Source organism: Dipodomys spectabilis, unplaced genomic scaffold (genome assembly GCF_019054845.1).
Source record: "Dipodomys spectabilis isolate Male_0828 unplaced genomic scaffold, ASM1905484v1 ptg000043l, whole genome shotgun sequence".
Classification (NCBI taxonomy): domain Eukaryota; kingdom Metazoa; phylum Chordata; class Mammalia; order Rodentia; family Heteromyidae; genus Dipodomys; species Dipodomys spectabilis.
Window position 1 is genome coordinate 5,980,216 of NW_024870720.1, and position 20,433 is coordinate 6,000,648.

Sequence of the window (20,433 nt, forward strand, 5' to 3'; positions counted from 1 at the left end):
TTAATCGCATATCATTCTTGCTTCAATTACTGTTTAAATTCTTCCTCTCCATTATATATTAGATGATCTTTAGTCAGCAGTCATGTGATAGAATGATCCAGGTACTATAAAACATACTGGTCTTATGAAGAAAGTATGTTTTATAGTACCTGGATCATTCTGCATATAAAACTGGTGGGTTGAGTAATGAGTAAGACATAGTAGAGACTCTGGACTAATGTTATGGAAAACAATTACCATGTGAGTCCCAGATGCAAGCCATGTGTGTAAATTGAAGCTCTTCCACTGATCGATCACATTTTACAAAGTAAAAGCAAAGGAAAATAATTTATTTGCTATAATTCTTTAAACCAATGTTTCCAAGACAAGTAATCAAGGTAAAACTCACTCATGAGGTATGATTTATTCTTTCATCTTCTTTTCATCCTATGTTTCAAAGACAGCATGCTATTTATATGGATAACACATCATGGTTTGGATGCTGGACAGCTGTATGGTCAGTGGTTCCCAGGTTGGACAGTGCCTTCCAGATGGCAGAGGTCCTGGCAGAGTCCCTCTAACAGAAGCAAGCCTGTTCACCCAACACCAGGCAGCCAGACGAGAGCAAGGGAGGGCTTGACTACTATGAGCTTTAGTGAGAATGCAATTCCATTCGTCCATACGTTTAAAAGAAAACCAGAAACCTATCCAAACAGTCACTTTAAAAAAAATGGTCACTTCAGATGCATTCAGAGGAGGTGCAATTTGAAATAATTATATGTGATTTTCAAAAGTATTGTGGTATCATGACTCCGTAGCTAACACCCATGAGGCAAGAAGACAACTACAACGTATTCAGCAGTGCATTTCTTTTTTCTTTTTTTTTAAGTTTTATTTTATTTTATTTGAGAACATACTGTACAGAGGAGTTACAATTACATGGGCAGGATAATGCATACATTTCTTTCCAAGCATTGCAGCCTCCTCCTTTGTTTACCCTTCACCTCCCTTCCCAGCCTCCCCCCTCCCCCCCACACCGATATTGTAAAGCTGGTTTTGACATGACATTTTGTACTTCTCATTGTTGCAACAGGTCCACCTGAATCCTTAAACGACTTGTTTGTCCCCATCTCCTCCACATGTTATACTGACATCAAATATAGTGAAAGCGGGGGTTACACTGTGGGGGAGGGACATACAAAGCAACAAAGAAATAATCTTATAAATGCATTAGAAACACATGCATGAAAGAAAAAAAACATTAAAATACATATTTAAGGGTTCGTTTTCCTAACATCACATTATCTGACCTTTTCCGCTTGACTCATACCTATACTAGATATTGCAAATAAGGGAAACCATGGGACCTATGTTTCTTTGGGCCTGGCTTACTTCACTTAATATAATTTTTTCCAAGCCTTTCCATTTCCTAACAAATGGGGAAATGTCATTCTTTCTGATGGAGGCATAGAATTCCATTGTGTATATATACCACATTTTCTTGATCCATTCATCTACTGAGGGACATCTGGGTTGGTTCCATATCCTAGCTATGGTAAATAATGCTGCAATAAACATAGTTGTGCTGGCAGCTTTAGTGTGGTCTTGTTTGTAAACATTAGGGTAAATGCCCAAAAGTGGGATTGCTGGGTCATAGGGGAGTTCTATGTGAAGTCTTTTGAGGAACCTCCATACTGCTTTCCAAAGTGGTTGAACAAGTTTACATTCCCACCAACAATGAAGTAAGGTTCCTTTCTGTCCACATCCCCTCCAGCATCTGTTGTTGTTAGAGTTCTTGATTTTTGCTGTTCTAACTGGAGTGAGGTGATATCTCAATGTTGTTTTGATTTGCATTTCTTTTATGGCTAGGGATGTTGAACATTTCTTCATGTGTCTATTGGCCATCCTTCTTTCTTCTTCAGAGAAGCTTCTCTTTAAGTCTTTCGCCCACTTATTTATTGGGCAGTTGTTTCTTTGAGGATTTGTTGTTGGGTGGTTTAATTTTTTGAGTTCCAAGTATATTTTAGATATGAGACCCTTGTTCGTTTTATGGCTAGTAAAGATCTTCTCCCAATCCGTGGGCTTTCTATTGATCTTGCTAGCTATGTCATTTGCCCTGCAGAAGCTCTGCAGCCTTATGCAATCCCATTTGTCCAACCTTTCTTTGATTTGTTGTGTTTCCGGGTCTCTATTCAGAAAATTTCGGCCTGAGCCAAGGAGACCTAGGGTTTCTTCTATTCCATCCTGTAATGTTTTCAGAGTGTCTGCTTTGAGTTCAAGGTCTTTGATCCATTTGGAGTTGATTCTGGTGCAGGGTGATATATAAGGATCTAGCTTTAGTTTTCTACATGTAGTTAACCAATTTTGCCAGCACCATTTACTGAAGAGGCTGTCTTTCTTCCATTCTATTGTTTTAGCTCCCTTATCGAAGATTAGATGGCTATAGGTCTGTAGGTTCATTTCTGGGTTTTCAATTCTATTCCATTGGTCCTGAGGTCTGTTCTTATGCCAATACCAAGCTGTTTTGATTACTATGGCTTTATAGTAGAGTTTGAAATTTGGTATTGATATTCCTCCAGCAGTGTTCTTTCCGTTGAGGAGCGTTTTTGCCATTCGGGGTCTTTTATTGTTCCATATGAATTTTTGGATTGCCTCTTCTATTTCCTTGAAGAATGAGGGTGGAATTTTGATAGGTATTGCGTTGAATTTGTAGATAGCCTTGGGAAGTATTGCCATTTTCACGATGTTAATCTTTCCAATCCAGGAGCATGGGAGGTTTTGCCATTTTTTAAGTTCTATGTTGATTTCCTTTTTCAAGATTTTAAAGTTTTCATCATAGAGGTCCTTCACTTCTTTAGTTAATTCCTAGGTATTTTATTTTTTGTGGGGCTATTACAAATGGAGTTGCTTTCCTAATTTCAGCCACACTTTTCTCATTGTTGGCATACAGAAAAGCCATTGATTTTTGGGGGTTAATTTTATAACCTGCTACTTTGCCAAAGTTTTGAATCAGCTTGAGTAATTTGGGAGTGGAGTCTATGGGATTCTTTAAATACAAGATCATGTCATCTCAGCAGTGCATTTCTACTAATACTTGAAATGGTTTGAAATCTAGAGAAGCCCATGATGGGGAATTCAAAAGCCTCTGGTTTGTAAATCTTGATAACCCTTGTCTTGTGGGGTGCCATTTTACTCTTTTGTTAAATATAACTTTCCAAAGTAATTTCCCCCCTATGGCTTTGTAATTAAGTGTAATGATTTCTTCTCCCAAGGAGAGCTCCTCCCGTGTTCTGGTTCCAGTCCTTCTCCTTCATTCTGACAGGCCAGCTGCCTTCCCAGGCATGTAGATAAATGTGAGGGGAAAACCAGCTCCCACCAGCAGGGAGATCTCCCCCATCCACGCTATCTGGATTGGGATGACATTGTGATGACATGAACGTACCAAAGGGATAGCTGCCCTCAACCCTGTGATCCTGTGCTGTCAGCATCACTGAGGGTCCATCACGGAGGGAACCTGTTGCTCTTGGCAGCACAGGGCTACACCTGTTCTCTTTGTCATCTTCCCTAAACCTGTAGTTACACCACCATCTTCTCAAGCTCGTATCTATGTAGAATCATCTCCTGTATATAGCATCTCTCCACTCCATAAATGCATGAGTATAATTCTGTTTGGAATGTTAATATGTTCAAAACCAAATTTGTCTTCCCCTTTTCTAGTATGCCGACTGCTTACTGTGGCCCAGTCTTCAAGGCTTCAAAGTTTTGGCTCACAGTCAGTTCATTCTTCCATCTTTTATTACCTACATTGAAGCTGCCAGAATTCCCTTCTATTCATCTGCTGCAGTGTTTCTTAGAAGCTTGCCTTTTTTGTTCCATTTCACATGTCTCTGTCTTTGTTCAGGCTTCTGTTTCTTAATACTTGAATGACTAAGCAACCTTTCTTCTAGTCTCCAATATGTGCCCTTCATTCAAGTCTGTATGACTATCTTCTTGATTGTTTCTACAGTAATCCAATCACTTACCTCCATCTTGTTTTCTGTTCATATCCAGGCTGTACAAGCTGCTCAGACTTCCTAGATTGCATTTCTAACGTGTATGATTTTCACTTTTTTTGCCAGTATTCAGGGCCATGTGCTTGCATGGTTTACTTGCTCAGCTGGTACTCTACCCCCTCACCTCCAGCTCAACTTATTGATGATTAGTGAAATGGAATCTAGTGATGTTTTAGGCTGGCTTCAAACCATAATCCTCCAGATATCAGCCTCCTGCATAACTAGATACTACAACTTTGCTGGATACACTAATCTAGATTGACAATTATTTTCTTTCAGGGCTTAGATTGTATTATTTTATACCCTCCTGAATTTAGAATTTACATTGAGAAATCTACTGTCATTTATTTTGACTTTTTATTATTATCTTCGAATAGTTGTACAAGGGTATTCCAATTGAGCATGCCCAGTTGTGCATACAATTCATCTTCCTTGCTTCACTTTGGCTCAGTTCCATTATTGTTGACTTTTGAAGAAGACATGTTGTCTTGTGAGGTGTTTTTTTTAATGTTACTAATTGAAGGTTTAAAATCTTCCATGGACTTAATTTGGAGATTTCATGATGTTTTGGTAATCCTCGGTAAGTGGCTGGTTTGTAGTGAATTTCTTAGGGGCTCAGATGGCTCAGGAATCAAACATGTTCAAGATGTGGCATCAAGTGGCCAGTTCCACTCTATGAGAGGAAGTTTAACTACCAGAGCACAAGGAGGCAAGCATTTCTATTTGGTGGCATTTCAAACCACCCACTTACTAAGATTCACATTCTGAACCTGAAGATCGCCAGTTCTGTAATCAGGCATGTTTGATCTTTTTGATATAAATGAATGGGTTTGTGATTTCTTCTAGGATTCTTTTAAGAATCAAATGCAAATGAACTATACAACTGGGGAGGAGAGGAGGGGGAAAAACTGGGAGAAAATGAGTGAAGATGTGATACTGTCCAAAAAGAAATGTACACATTACCTGACAGCACCTTTACAATAAAAATAAAATACAATAAAGGTCTGGGACATAAATAAAAATAAAAAAGAGGGCTGGGAGGTTGGCTCACTGGTAGAGTGCTTGCCTTGCATGCATGAGGCCCTGGGTTAGATTCCTCAACACCATATAAGTAGAATATAAGTAGAATATAAGTAGAGCCAGAAGTGGTGCTGTGGCTCAAGTGGTAGAGCGCTAGCCTTGAGCTGAAGAGCTGAGGGACAGCACCCAGGCCCAGAGTTCAGGCCCCATGACTGGCAAAAAGAAAAAAAAAAGAATAGAAAGGCAAAATAAAAAAAGAAATGAGATAACACCGAGTGTCTGGGCACAGACAGCACTCACCAGTGTAAACTTCCTTGTTTTATAAATGGGCATAAATAACTCATATGGATTTTCCTTTTGGCTTTATGAGTATAGTGAAAATATCTTTGGCATCTGAGAGTCAGTTTGTATCTAGTACAAAGGAATATGAATGAGAAGACTAATCAGAAAATACTTATTGTCTCGCATAGACGAAGGTATCATACAGCATGACAAAAAAAAATGTCAGATGTTGTGGCTTGTCTGTGTTGCTATTGCAAAACCCCTGAGACTGAATAATGTATAAAAGAATAGAATCATTTTCTCACAGTTCTATAGTCTGAGAAGGCTAAAACCAAGGTGACAGCAGAACCTCCGCTTCCAACAGGCACCTCAAACACTACATTCTCCAGATGGGAGAAATGCTATGTCTCTACCTGACAGAAAATGGGAGGGCCAAAAGGGAACATGCCCTCTATCCATGAGAGAAGAGTCCTCTTAATCTGTGCACCTCACAAAGACCCCACATTCAATACCATCACATGGTTCTCTTTCTCTGTACACCAATCTCAAAGGCACTTTTCTCCCTGAGAAACATATCCTTGGCTTTGAAATTGACACTATTGTCTACGGCCATACCACCCTGATCCAGTCGGATCTCCTCTGAAATTGACACTATTTGTTGGGACGCCTTTGGTCCTTTCTTCACATTGACAATTAATTGCCTCTCTTCCATTTTCTATTCATCATGAATATGCTTCTGTCTGCAGGGAAATGCACATCTCTCCATTGAATCACACATCACTGCACTCAGGGCAGGACTCCGATCTGTTTAGTCACTTCACATTTCAGTGCTGTCCATCAAAGCCTGGGCATGCAGGTCTTACCAAGTGCTAGTCACTGAAAATATTACAAACATTGCATCATCCGTCTCTCGTCCATGTAAGCAAGCTAGCTTAAAAAAGAAGGTAGCAATGTAAGCACAGATGGTAAAACTGATAACAGACAAAAGAGAAGGAAAGCATGCTATAGTGGACCTTCAGAAATACCGGCCTATAATATCTGTTGCTCCTATGGAATTCTCAGACTTGATTTCCCAAAGCAGCCTTTTCTTTTGTACTCTGTCCTCTTCCTAATATTCTTTATTATACATTGTGGCATTGTAGGAAGATTTGGAATCTACTGCAATAACTACACTATGCTAAGCATTCATTCCTGCTAAAATGTGATTGTCTGACTACCCCCAAACAATGAGGATTAGTCCTTTAATAAACATAGTAAGACATAATACCCCCCATTTCAATGATATTTAAATGTCCCAATTGAACATAGTCACCACAAGCTTTCTTAAATTCTAAGCACATGGGCTGGGAAGGTGGCTCAGTGGTAGAGTGCTTGCCTTGCATGCCTGAGGCCCTGGGTTTGATTCCTCAGCACCACATAAGCAAAAAGAAAAAAGCCGGAAGTGGCGCTGTGGCTCAAGTGGCAGAGCACTAGCCTTGAGCTGAAGAGCTGAGGGACAGCACACCCAGGCCCAGAGTTCAGGCCCCACGACCAGACCAAAAAAAAAAAAAAAAAAAATTCTAAGTACAGAGTAGCTAATTTTTTTTCTCCATCTTTAAAAGGGCTTTTTTTTTTTTTTTTTGGTAAGTGGTGGGGCTTGAACTCTGAGTCTGGGCGCTGTCCCTCAGCTCTTCAGCTCAAGGCTAGCACTCTACCATTTGAGCCACTGTGCCACTTCCAGTTTTCTGGTGTTTAATTGGAGATAAGAGTCTCATGGACTTTCCTGTCCAGGCTGGTTTTGAACCATGATCTTCAGAGCTCAGCCTCCTGAGTAGCTAGGATTACAGGCGTGAAGCACTTGGTGCCCAGCTCAAAAGGGCTTTTTATAGGAGAAAATATTTTTTAAGTGTTCATAGGGCAGAAGGAACCCTCATTTAAGAGATTCCCTTTGTTGGTAATTAAGGCTAGACCCCTAAAATATAACATCCCCAGTTTTTTTCATCTACAAGTAAATTATTTTTATTTCCTAATCTTGCTTTCCTTCCATCTACCAACATTTATGATATTATGACCTTTCCATACTTAGATATGTAGGTCAAGTCACATTTCTATCTTTGTGTTAAAATGATCTTCCAAGCAAAAGAACCCCTAAAGTAGCTACAAGTATCTATATTCATATCTAAAATAGGCTTCAGAATTATCTGAAGTGACAAGGTAGTTAACATCGCATTAATAAAAAGAACAATCCATCAAGAGCAGGGTTCAAATCCCACTCACTATCTGTGTCACTATGGGCATGTTATTTGACTCCTCAGGGCCTCTGCTTCTCATCTGTAAAACAAGAACAATAGTTCTCTCTGCTCTCCAAGCCTCAGAAGGAAGTTATTCTATGTAGTATCTTTCTGAGTAAAAAGAAATCTTTGCTACAATGCCCGCATCAGAGTGAGTGAATGAAATGGAACAAGAATGCAGGCAAAGAGGATTTAGATGACTAGGACTAGGACTAGCTACTACAGGTACCTGTACACCCAAACACAGGGGCTGAGGAAATTCTAGGGACAGGAACAAGAACCAACTTTGGTTTTTCTCTCGGGCACATTGCTTGCTTGTGTTTGAGCCTCCCACCACGCAACGGCTTCACGTTCCTTTGCTCGGTGAGCGTTAACTCACCGACCACACTTGGCACAGCTGCACCACAGTTCCTGCTCTTACTCTGTCCTCACGAACTCCCAGTCCCTTTCGTCTGTCTCCATGAGCCTTAAACCCTGACAAAGGTTTCACCTAAGAGTTTTTTCCTAACCACTCATACTTGTGAAGACTGTCCAAAAGCTGCGTCTTACAGGACATCAGCATCTGAGGCATGAGGTATCTGCATGAAACTTGATTTAAAGCATCATCTGATGTCTTATTACTGGGCATTTCCTTTCTGGTGATACCATAGGACCCCCTCTGGCCAGTCAGTGGTCATATGGAGCCTTTAGGACCTGCTTTTTCCAGACAGAACTGCCGATTCTAGTCTTCTCCCCCACCCCCGTGTAACTCTTCATTATATATCTCTTGAGCAAGAAAATTATTGCAGGTGATGTAAAGTCAGTATTTGCAGTAGTTCTAGTAGAAGCATAGGACCTAGATGTTGTCTTGTGACCAATGCATCTGAAGGAGGTTGCTCTCTCAGAGAGAGAACTAGCACATGGTAAGCCCATAATTACAATTGATACATTATCTGGTACACACAGGCTGAGTTTTAAGATCCCCCTCTGCTTCCTTTCTTGTGTGAAACGAACATTTTGGAAATGCGATGCAAATACTGAAACAACTTCCAATGAGTGCTGTCTTCTCCACTGTGACCTCTGAAACCTCTGCTCTTGGTGCTTTGGACCTCATTTGTGTTTTTGGCGTATTTATGTCGCTGGCAAATAGTAATCCTTTTAAGAAGAGATTTTGGTTTTTTGAAAAGAAATCATTTTTAAAGGCATCCTGTTTACATATATTCAAGCTAGGGATGCTTTAAGCTAATTAGAGTGAAAACAAAACTTAAGCATGAAATGAATGTATTCCTAAGAAGGAAGTAGCCTAGTAATAGAAACCTCAGTGGGACCATTACAGAGTCTACCACTGTAGTAACTCAGAAAAGTAGTCTTTCAGTCTTGATTTGTTTTTAAACAATACCACTCATATCAACTTTCTACACCTACATTTACATTCAGAAAGTTCCCTACAGTGTAGGACATTTTAGAAAGACACACTTTGATCAATATATATGTTCAACACTTATTGCCAAAGAATTGGCTGTGAGGACACTATGATTTCAAATTAGATTGTCTTAGTTTTGGGGTGCAGGGGAGCATTATATCATTTACTTTTTCTAAGTTGCTTTATTGTTCTGTACATTTGGTAATTAAATGATTACAACTTATTGCTAGGGGTAAAGGTATGATTTGATAGGGTCTTGTTTTCTTTTCTTTGTTTTATTTTCAGATCAATCCAATCCTTGTAATAATCATGATAAAGTAGCTTCACTAAGAAGTTTTTAAAAAAAAAACAACTGAGATGATTTTAAGTAAAAAAAAAAAAAAGATAAAACCAAATTACTTTCCTCAGCTTTTAAGCTTAAATGATGAAATTAGTAAAAGCACATAAAATGTGCTGTCAACAAGTTAGTATTCCAATAAATAGCAAATTAGATTCCAGTGTCTGCAGTGCCCAGACATTAGGCTAAAAGCTAAACTTAATTTTTTAAGTATGTAATAAATGCTGTCTTCTTGAGCACTTTAAGCTCCAAACGTTTTGCCAGTTATCAATCATGTGGACATATGGCACATATATGCACCCAAAATGGCACTTAGTGTTACACAAGTTGGGTGTTTTATTCCTTTCTTTCCTGTCTTCACAGTTGCTTGATTTCATCCTTTCCTATATTTTTCTGCTTCTAAAGATATATGGGAAAGAGCAGTCTGATGGAAGCAGGAGAATATTGAAACAAAGCTACTAAGGTCCAAGGGCACTTAGATTAGCAAGGCCTAAAAGAGAGTAGTGGGGCCCAACCTCTAAGAAATAGTAGGTACAAAAACTTACAACAGATTCATAGGTGGCAAATAAATTATGCCAATACTTTGGCTTCAGAAATATGTAGATTAAGTAAAATAAAAGCTTTGTTTGACACTTTTACTCCTGGTCATTTTGCTGCATATCTAGTTAGTTAAGCTCATACCACACTAGGTACTTGATTTAAACACACACGGTTCGCACATTCAACTACACTCTGAGAATGAGATGCAAGGCCCATAGAAAATTACAAGGCAAGTTGATTTATCCTTTTAAACACCTTCATGAAAATATAACCTCGTTCATATAGCCTAAATCTACCAACTTGAAGTATAGGTCTTAGTGGGCGTTAGTGTGTTTATAGCTACGTAGCAGTTAGGAAAGTCAATTTTATGACATCATTTTCACTACATAAAGAAGCCCTACTTGCTCTCTCCACTTACCCCAAGCAACTACTGTTTTGCTTTATGCCACCACACTCTCTGCCATTTCTGTTCCTATCAAATAAATAGAACCGTGCAGCTTGCGCTCCTTTGTGGGTGCATTCTTTCGCGTGATGTTTTCAGTGCTTATCCTTTTTTGTCACATGTTCGAGTGTTCATCACTTGCTATTGCTGAGTAACAATTCGATTGGATAGTTGCACCGTATTTTTTTTTCCATCAGTCACTTGGCACACATTTGAGATATTCCCACTTTTAGTTATTATTATTATCTAGTTATTATTAGCAGACATATATGTTCCTTTTTCTTGGGTATGTACAGCAAAAGAGAATTTTCTTTGGTCAGTCATGGGGCTTGAACTCTGGGCCTGAGCGCTGTCCCTCAGCTCTTCAGCTCAAGGCTAGCACTCTACCACTTGAGCTACAGAGCCACTTACAGTTTTCTGGTGGTTTATTGGAGATCAGAGTTTCACAGCCTTTCCTGCCCGGGCTGGCTTTGAACTGCAATTCTCAGATCTCAGCCTCCTGAGTAATTGGGATTACAGGTGTGATCCATGGCCACCGGGCAGAAGACAATTTTTGAACCAGGCAGTAACTGTGTTTAACCCTTTGAGAAACTGCCAGACTTTTCAAATGGGCTGGACCATTTTGTATTTCCATTAGTAATGTATATGAGTTCCAATTTTTCCACATCTTCGCCATCACTTACAATAATCAGTCAGTCCCTTTGTTCATAACCACAGTTAAAGGCTTGTAAATTATCTCACTGTGGTCTTAATTTTCATTTCCTTAACACTGAATAATATTGAGTATCTTTTCATATGTTTGTCAGAAATGTGTATATAGTCTGTGGAGAAAGATCTACTCAGAGAGTTTGCCTGTTTTGATTGTTTGTTCTCCCTTTCATTATTGATCTGTGGATATTTTTCAAGTATTCTAGACAAAAACCTATGCAAGTCTATATTTGCATATAATTTCTATTCTAGGTTTACTATACTTTTTATCATATCTTTAAATTTTTTTAACCTTAAGAATGTCCAATATATGCTTTTTCTTTAGATACCTATATTTTTGTGTTATATATGAGAAACCATGGTAAAATTCAGGTTTATTTTCTTCTAAGAGTTTTACCAATTTAAATCTTAAATCCATACCATTGCTCTATTTTGAGACATTATTAAGTTGAATGTTGTTTTTAACCATATTTATGGTTTATACTATTCGCAGTTAATGGCACTACTGTTGTAGTTGGATTTACATCTGCCATTTAATTTTCTTATTTACATGTCTTGTGTCTTTTGTGTTCCTCTTTTGCTCTGCTACTCTTTGGTTAGGCTTTTATTTTTAACATTAAGTCAGTATTTTCCAGGGTTGCATTTTAATTCTTCAATGATTTTTCTCATGATATTTTTGAGATTTTTTTCTGGGCAGTTATTTGAGGAAATTTCTATCTTGATTTATCTGAATTGACATGATTACACTAACTTAATTTGGATAAATAATACCAAGATCATTCTACATACCTTTTTTCTATTTGCCCCTTTCTTTGTGTTGTTAGTGTTCCACATGTTATGATTAGATGTTACAAATCCCTGGCATATTGTTATAATTAGTAATTATATAATTTTACATTTGAGTGGAGTTGAAAGGAACAGGTGCCTACTTATAATTTTGGGATATTAATCTTTATATTTGCCCTTTCTTTTCTTTCAAGTAAGACCTTCCTCAACCATCATGTAATGTATAACAATAGAGTGTGTTCAGAGAAGTATGTTGTTAGGTGATTTCATTATTGTTTGAATATCACAGAGTATTCTTACTCAAATGACTATGACATCACTGTGTGATCTCATCTTGTGTGACCATCATATCTGTGTTCTATCATTGACTGAAATGTCATTATGCAGGACCTGATTTTGTATTCAAACAGTGTAAACCCCAAAATAGAGACAGCAGGTTCTGTGTCTGGTTTTGAAACTGTTCGTGGCAAAAACAATGAATTCTAGTGGACTTTTAACTGTTTCGGTACACTAAATGTATTTACTATGGGCTGGAAATAAAGTATCTTGAAGTCATGCAGAACTTGAGCAGGAATACATCCTTAGCAACCTGAGAAGATTTGTATTCCTCAGTCTCTACCCAGTTAAAAGACAACAAATGCTGTGGTTACTTCTCAGATACTTCTCAGTATGACACTTTTGCCTGGGACTGGCCTTTGTGATTCTACCTATGTCTCCCATATAACTTACATCCCAGGTACACACCTCCACATCCAGACTATTAGTTGAGATGGTAATCTCGTTAACTTTTTGTCTGCCCTGGCCTGAAACCACAGTCCTCTCACTTTCCACCTCATCCTTCTTTTATTCCCTTCTAGCAAGGTGATTCCCAGAGCAAGGTGATTCTCGTATTATCTTGAGTTTACAATGTTCAGCTCTGTTCAGTGGAACTCACTGGAATAGTGAAATGTTCTGTATCACCACTGTCCAATATGACAGTCAACAGTCGTATGTAGCCACAAAGCCTTTAAGAACTGAATTGTTAAACTGCATTATTTATATCTGATTTCAGGTAGCCCCATCTAGAGGTTCTCAGATCCATCAGTGAAGTTATCATATCCATCTCAGATACCCCTTTTCTTACTATTGTAATACTAATCCTTGTAGTAGATTAAAGGGGGAGAGCCCCAGATCAGTGATGTCAGTCTCCTTTGTAGTAAACACCCATGGAGTGAGTGGCCCAAGGAACTGTTTTTTTAAAGAAACTATCATAAGTGAATTGTCCTTGAGAAAACTCAAGTTCAAATGGTCAGCTATCTGATGCACACACCCCTGTGTGATGGTGACAGCCAGGAAACAAGAAGCAACCGCAGTGCTTGGGATCTGCCTGTGCAGTGGAGGAGGCCCAACCAAGGCTTCACTTCTGAGTCACTGACTGGCCTCAGGACTATCAGAGAGGGCTGGGAGTTTCTTGTTCTTGCTTGTGGAACCCAGAGAAGGAAATGGAGGTGGGGGGAGCAGAATCTTCAAAGCTGCAATTGGAAACATTCACTTTATGCAGATAGCAGTCAAAGAAATGATCCCCTACTGATCTTCCTTACACGTTTCAAAGAGCCTGCTTGTGAAAGTTTTTACAGACTGGCAAGATCCACCCCAGGAGTCTTTGAAGTCGGGAGATGGAAGGTCCTATTATCCTCAGTTCTCAGTAACGCGCACCCTGCACCATTCTCCAAGGCATGTCCTTCAGATATACATGGATGAAAGCTGAAGTGCTTGCAGATAAAACAGATATAAGCAAATACCTGTTCTCTGGAATGAGCCTACTATTTAATGGGAGTTTCCTGGTTTCTTTGTCTTTGATTTTTTTTAAAAGAAATGCAGATGTGTGCCTTCAGATCAATATATGTTAACACCCATTGTGATTTGTTTCCTTCACATAATATGGCATGTGGTAATGTTTTTTGTTATGATTTAATTGTCACAAATAAGATGGGAACCATGTCCCTGACACATTCATGTCTTTTTTTTAAATCCTATTACTCTTTCAATGTAATTAAATTGTAGACTCCAAATCTTCTGCTATTTGGGATTTCCTTGTCTCCTCATTCCTGTGAAGGTAAAATCAAAAACAAAATAAATTGTAATACTCATTTCCCAACCCATCATGCATGAAAATAGCTCTCTAGATGGATCTCAAAAGTCATTTGCTGCCAGGCACCAGTGGTTCACTCCTATAATCTTAGCTACTTAGGAGGCTGAGGTTGGTTCAAAGCTAACCTGGGCAGAGAAGTCTGTGTGACTCTTATCTCCACTTAAACACCACAAAGCCAGAAGTAGAACTATGGCTCAAGTGGTAGAGATCCAGCCTTGATCAGAAACATAAAGGGACAGGACCCAGGGCCTAAATTCAATCCCCAGTACTAACGTGTGCGCATGCAAACACACACACAATTTGCCTTCACTAACGAAAAATTAAAAGTCACCTTAGCTTGACCTTGCACATAGGAACAAAACCCACAGGTAAATGTAATTTTCCACAGAGGAATCTAAAGTCTCCTCATCCATTTGTTCCCAGGTCATAGACCTGTATTGGGGCGTGGAAGAAGATGAATGGGACAATCCTGAGCTACAGAAGATGCGCATGAGGCTTCTGGAAGATTGCTTGAAGACTTCTGCAGGTCCATGTTTTGTTGTGGGTATAAAAAAACTAATGTCTTATATTAAGCATAAAATGAATGTGAGAATGCTTGCTGATTTGCGATTCTTAAAAAGCTTTGAAAAGAGTCAGGAGCAGACATTTTGTAATATCCATTGTAAAAATGTTGACTGTCTGTCTCCCGCCCTGAGTGTGTGAAAACAAACCTTCTTCAGCTTGTCATCCGAAGTGCTGCAAATTAGCAATGAATAATTTGAAATGCTAATCGAAGGAATGACTTGAGTTGACAACAATTTATAGACCTTGTGATTATTCTTTCAGTCCTATAATAATTAGCCTAGATTTTCTCACTCCATTGTACAGTTTCTCCAATCATGGTATTTCTCAGCATTAGAACTTCTGGCATTTTTTAAACACAGTAGCTGAAACATTATTAAAATAAACCAAATATACTATAGCAAATCTGCTGGTAGGAAAAGGTGCCCTGTGTAAGACTTTGGTTTCTGCAGTGATTTTCAGCTAGAGGCTCCTTGTAGACTACAAGTCTTTTTTTAAGTGAAACATTGTTGTTGGTTTTGTATTATTTTCTAAAGAATGCTCACTCCTCTGTATAAGCACCGTGATAGGAAGGAAGGGGGTCATTCCATGGCAGGCACTGTGTGAAATCTCTGCCTTAATTTCCTGTCTTGAATCCAAACAGAACCTCGTAATGCATTGGAAAGTTTTCTAATAACAGAGGATGCTGTGAAACTGATTAGTCAATACTAGGATGGAACTATCATATCACACCTCTAATCGCTAGGTACAGTGTATCAACAAAAACATTTTTGACAATTCCTTGCATAAATATTTATACTCAGCCTCCATAGGATAAAAAGTCCTACAGAGACAATTTCAGAACTCTGATCACCTGATGGTAAAGTTCTTAGCAAGGATAGCAAGCACATTAAAGTACATCATACCTCTGTAAATGCAAAGTAGCCACTCTTAGTACTCGAGGTATGGTAGATGACCTCTATAATATTGTCATTTGGGGAGACCCTGACATGTATGATCCTACCTTCAGAAAGCTTGCATTCTTCTATGGGTTGAAAGGGCTGAGAGGGCAAGCACAAACAAAGAAACAAAATAATGTCAGATGGTGATAAGTAGAACAATGAGAGGGAAAACACAGGAAGGAAAGAAGAGAGAGAATACCGGAGAGGAGAGAGAATTGCTGTCTTCAGTTGAGTAACTGGGGGTATTAGATAACTGACAGGGAGAGGAGAAGACTGGTGGAAAGATCCAGATAAACATTCCAGGCCAGAGCTTTCCAAGGAGCGGGATTGGGCAAATGCTTGGCTGATCAGAGAACAAACAGGCCACCATAGGCAGAGGGAGCAGTATGAATGAAGCAGGGACCGTGGGAGTAAAGAAGTTTACTGGCTATGCTCCAGTACAATTGGGAACCATTTGTTTTGGAAAGAAAAACGCATTGAGATAATTCAGTAGTCCTAAAGGTGACTGAAGATTGTATTCTTACTCTTAGTGACAAGGGAAGTTCTAGAAATGAAGCAGAATATTGAAGCAGAAGGCTAAGAAGCAGCTTGTAGTGACCTCATAGATTCACTGAAGAGTATAGAGCATGGATCAGAGCAGCTAGGCCTTTAAGAGAGCTTCCCAACAACATAGGTATATTATACTCATAAGCTGCTTTATTAGATGGCAGCTTCTTGGTACAACTACTTAAAGATAACTTTAAAAAATACGTATGTACAAAAAGAGAGATATACTTGGCTTATGAAGTTTGAAAGATGAACATCCAAAAACAGTGATTTCAGCCCAAAGCCAGCCCGAGCAGGAAAAGCCGTGAGACTCTTCTCTCCAAGAAACTATCAGAAAACCAGAAGTGGTGCTGTGGCTCAAGTAGTATAGCACTCACCTTGAGCTGAAGAGCTGAGGGACAGTGCCCAGGCCCAGAGTTCAAGCTGAAAAAGAAAATGCAACTCTCATCCAAAAGTCTTGTTATCTTAACTGTTAGCAGTGGAAGAGGAGTTAAGACATATTCCAGGTCCTCAGAGACAGCTCAAGGTTGAGGCCCAAGACAACACCTACCTCAGTGTAGAAAACTAAGTCTGGAAAGATCCCCAGAATCCTCTTTATCCATTTATCTCACTCCCTGGTCCATAAAATAGCATGCTGCAGTAGAGTAGGAACGTTGCCTTTCAGGGAGGAATTGTGACGCTGCCCGCACAGCTGATCTGCACAGGTGAAATGAACGGCTCAAGACAACTCAACAATGTGTTTTATGTGCATGTGATACCTAATTATGAAAGAGGCAGTCGTTTTACCTATATGATAAAAGGAATCCCTGTTTATTTCCTCATACACTGTGTGTATTATGTCACAACACTATTATATTATGCCTTGTTAAACATGTGTGCTCCAAGATTTTTAATCCAGTGCCGATGATTAGCATTTCTGACTAGAACCAAATGCTTATATATCACCCACCATAATGTGCCTAACTTAAAATATATTTCTTCACACAAGTGGACTGGACATGGGGACTTCCCATTAACTATAAAATTATTTTCCTACACCCCACCTTTCCAGGTGCCAAGCTAATGGATTTTTACTCAGCCTTAGAAGAGGAAGCTGAATAGCATTGGAAGAGACTTGCAATTCTATTCCTGTGCAAATGGATATTAATTGCTCTCTGACTTGAATCAGTTATAGAGGTGACCCCGATTAGCCAACAGTGAGGGAGCAATTGTGTCTTAATTGACTGTAGCAGTCTCAGGGAGGTTCAGAACTCAACTTTTTCCAAAGTAGCAAGTGAAACATGCTCAAAAGGGATCTGCAGCAGTCATCATTGCCACCTTGGCATCTCATTTCTTTAAGGGAGAAAGAAGAGAGATGAGAAAGAGCATGAGGCTAATGAGGACTGCCCTTGCTTCCTACTTTGCTTTATAACTATGTCATCTGGAATGAGAGAGCCTCCCTGATTAAATTAGGGGGTGTCTTCCTCATGGCACCCTATACAGTGTAAGCTGCACCCTGGGTCTTGGTGCCCCTGCACACACCAGCTCCGTGGCCTACAGACACCCACACAGGCAGCCACACAGAGCAACCCTAAAGCTGAAATTTGCAGAAGGAAAATTATTTGCCCCAAAGGGAAAAAAAGAATCTTAAACCAGAATGTCATATTTTTCATTTTTAAAAAAGTTATCAGCTATTACTTTAGTGAATAGGTTTTGAAGGATGTTTCTGAGTTTAGATGTGTTCATATTTTGAAGTTTCTGTTAACACAGGAAAATCTTGTGTATTTGTCCTTATACTAGCTGTCTAGGGCTGTATCCATTTTCCTAAATCATTTACAACACAAGTCTTATTCTTTTGTTTTATATATATATATATATATATATATATATGGCATTACTCTAAAAAAAGAAATTTGATATTTTAATCAACACATTTTGCTATTTTTCATGGCCTTTGAATAGACTTTTAACTCAAACAGTTTCACTAAATTTTGAAGAGAAATCAATAAGAAAAATATATTCATCTTCATTGAGCTTCATGCCCAATACAGGCATTTGACAGTAGCTAAAATTCATGGATTAAAATTTTCAAATACTTCCTTTTGTTAGAATCTGTTAGATTCTTCCTTAATATTTTAAGAATAGTGTGTTAATAACCAACTTTGTTGTTACTGTAGTCATGCCCACTATTAACAAATGTTTGTTAAAGGAATCTAGAAGATGGAGGTAATTAAAAAGAAAACACCAATACTCTCATACTTTAAGTATGCACTCAGCTGTTATCTATATGTGTTCTCCTAATTGTATTAAAAAAAATCTCCTCGACACAGGCATTACTGTTGCAATTCCCTTTATCCCAAGGAGGAGACAGATGCCTAGAAAGATTGTGTAACTTGTCCAGGGTTGCCAAGGAAACATTCACACAGGTGAGGACAAAGTCAGGCTTTCCTGCACCAGAATTCACTCCCTTAATGCATAGTGTTAGACTATCCCCTTAGGAGACTTTTTTCCAATATTTTACTGTAAATATTTCCCAGCCATATATAATTTTAAATCCTAATTTTGATCAGTTTATATATAAGATTCTAGTTTACCAGAGAACAGTCATCTCAGGGTCTTGGCACCTTGAACAAAGAATTGAGTGAAACATACACAATTCATGAGAGAAGCACTGGTCTGTTGGAGCAAAAGTAAAGCGTGTAATATGAGAAGTATGCTCCTAGTATGGTTGTAGGCCTGAGCAGGATAGCTCCAAGCCCCTGGGGATTGGTATCTGGGACAATTGATTTGGGCTGAGGAGATACTTGGATGAATCCTCCTAGAACAGAGGTACTTCATGATAGACAGTTTTGTGTGGCAGATAGTGATCATGTTTTTTAGCTGTGCATGCCCATTTACCCAGTGCATTTTGTTACAATAATATTAATGATATGCAGTATATAAACATGAGGTCTTCATTAAAGAGGTCTCATAAAAGGGAATTTTATTTCACTGAGTATGCTTGTTAATCAGGGATCAACACTCAGGGATCAACACTCTGTTTGGCCTATCAGTACTTTCTCCCCCCCCCCCCCCCCCCCCCCCCCCCCCGTCGTTCATGGGGCTTAAACTCTGGGCCTGGGCACTGTCCATCAGCTCTTTAGCTTAAAGCTAGCACTCTTACCACTTGAGTCACAGCACCACTTCCAGTATTCTGAGTGGTTTATTGGAGAGAAGAGTCTCACAGACTTTTCCTGCCCGGGCTAGCTTTGAACTGCGATCCTCAGATCTCAGCCTCTTGAGTAGCTAGGATTACAGGCTTGAGCCACGGGTGCCCAGCCTATCAGGACTTTTGATGGGTCACAAAGTGGGGAGTTTAGTTGTATCTTGGGTCACTTCTTAAGCGAGGGAGGGACCTGTGAGCCAGTCTTACAAGTAGCCACAGCAACGTGTAAATCTTTAAGGAGGTATTGAAGGACAGTTGTGTTTTTCTTTTTCATCTTAGGTTGCTGTGCTGTTCATCATGTGTCATTGGGTTGTCATTATGTGACAGAAGAACAAAATCAATCCTAGTTTTAATAGAGCAAATGCCTTATCTTTTTGTAACTTATTTTTTATTTTGTATTGTCTTTAAGTAGTTGTACCCTTTGCGGGTTCAATTGTTTTTAGCTGAGCAGGGTCACATGTATTTGTTGTCTGGCAGAAGACCATGGAGTGGTCTTTGAGACCACTCTATTGATTATTGATTATCAGAATAAAATAGTATAGATGCCAGTTCCAGGGGCCAAGAAACTCTGGAGAATCACACTGTAGAGGATGGAAGTCACATGGAAGCATTTATTGGAAACTTATAGCCAGAAGTCCAGAAAAAACACATCTGGTTTAAAGATGAAGAAAGTAAGATCCAATGGCCTAAAGGAATAAAATGGACAATAGAGGCCCCAGAAAAGGCAGGAACCTGAGAACCATGACCAGGTATTTATTACAAGAGCCCTTCCTTGATGGCGGCTTGTGCTTGAGTTCAAAGACTTAATGGGGTTAATTTATGAGTGCTGGTTTGAAGCTGTCTTAATCTATTAACCCAAAGACAACAATCTATTTAAACACAGCACACATTCCCCTTGGATAGCAGTTACTATTATATCCATGCTGTTTTATTTTAAAATACTGCCCATCATATCATTTGTCTGATTTTAGCAGAGTTAGCCCTTAAGCTATATCATTTGTACTTTTATAGCCTAGAGAAGAAAGGAAACAGAAGAAAGCATTACCATGTAAGGTTCGATAAGAAGGAGCATTTGGATCTCTTCTAGCTCTATGGAAATGATGGGTAAAGGAAAGACAAAAGTACGAGTTCTTCTTTTAGTTAGCAGGTCAACAGGCATGGGTATCAGATAACTATGTTTATTAACTATTTTTTTAATGTCTTGGCTTTAATAAGTTTTGAAAATGCAGGCACAAGCAACTCCGTTGGAGTG

The 20,433-nt window shown here is 39.0% G+C and overlaps 1 protein-coding gene across 1 annotated transcript in view; it reads left to right on the plus strand.

The window, feature by feature from the left end:
* The window catches only part of Nwd2 (NACHT and WD repeat domain containing 2), a 133,465-nt gene that overhangs the window by 60,512 nt on the left and 52,520 nt on the right, over positions 1–20,433 (plus strand). The window contains exon 3 of the mRNA XM_042678260.1: positions 14,373–14,489. Within this exon, the coding sequence (XP_042534194.1) occupies positions 14,373–14,489 (117 nt within the window). The remainder of the gene's footprint in view (positions 1–14,372; positions 14,490–20,433) is intronic.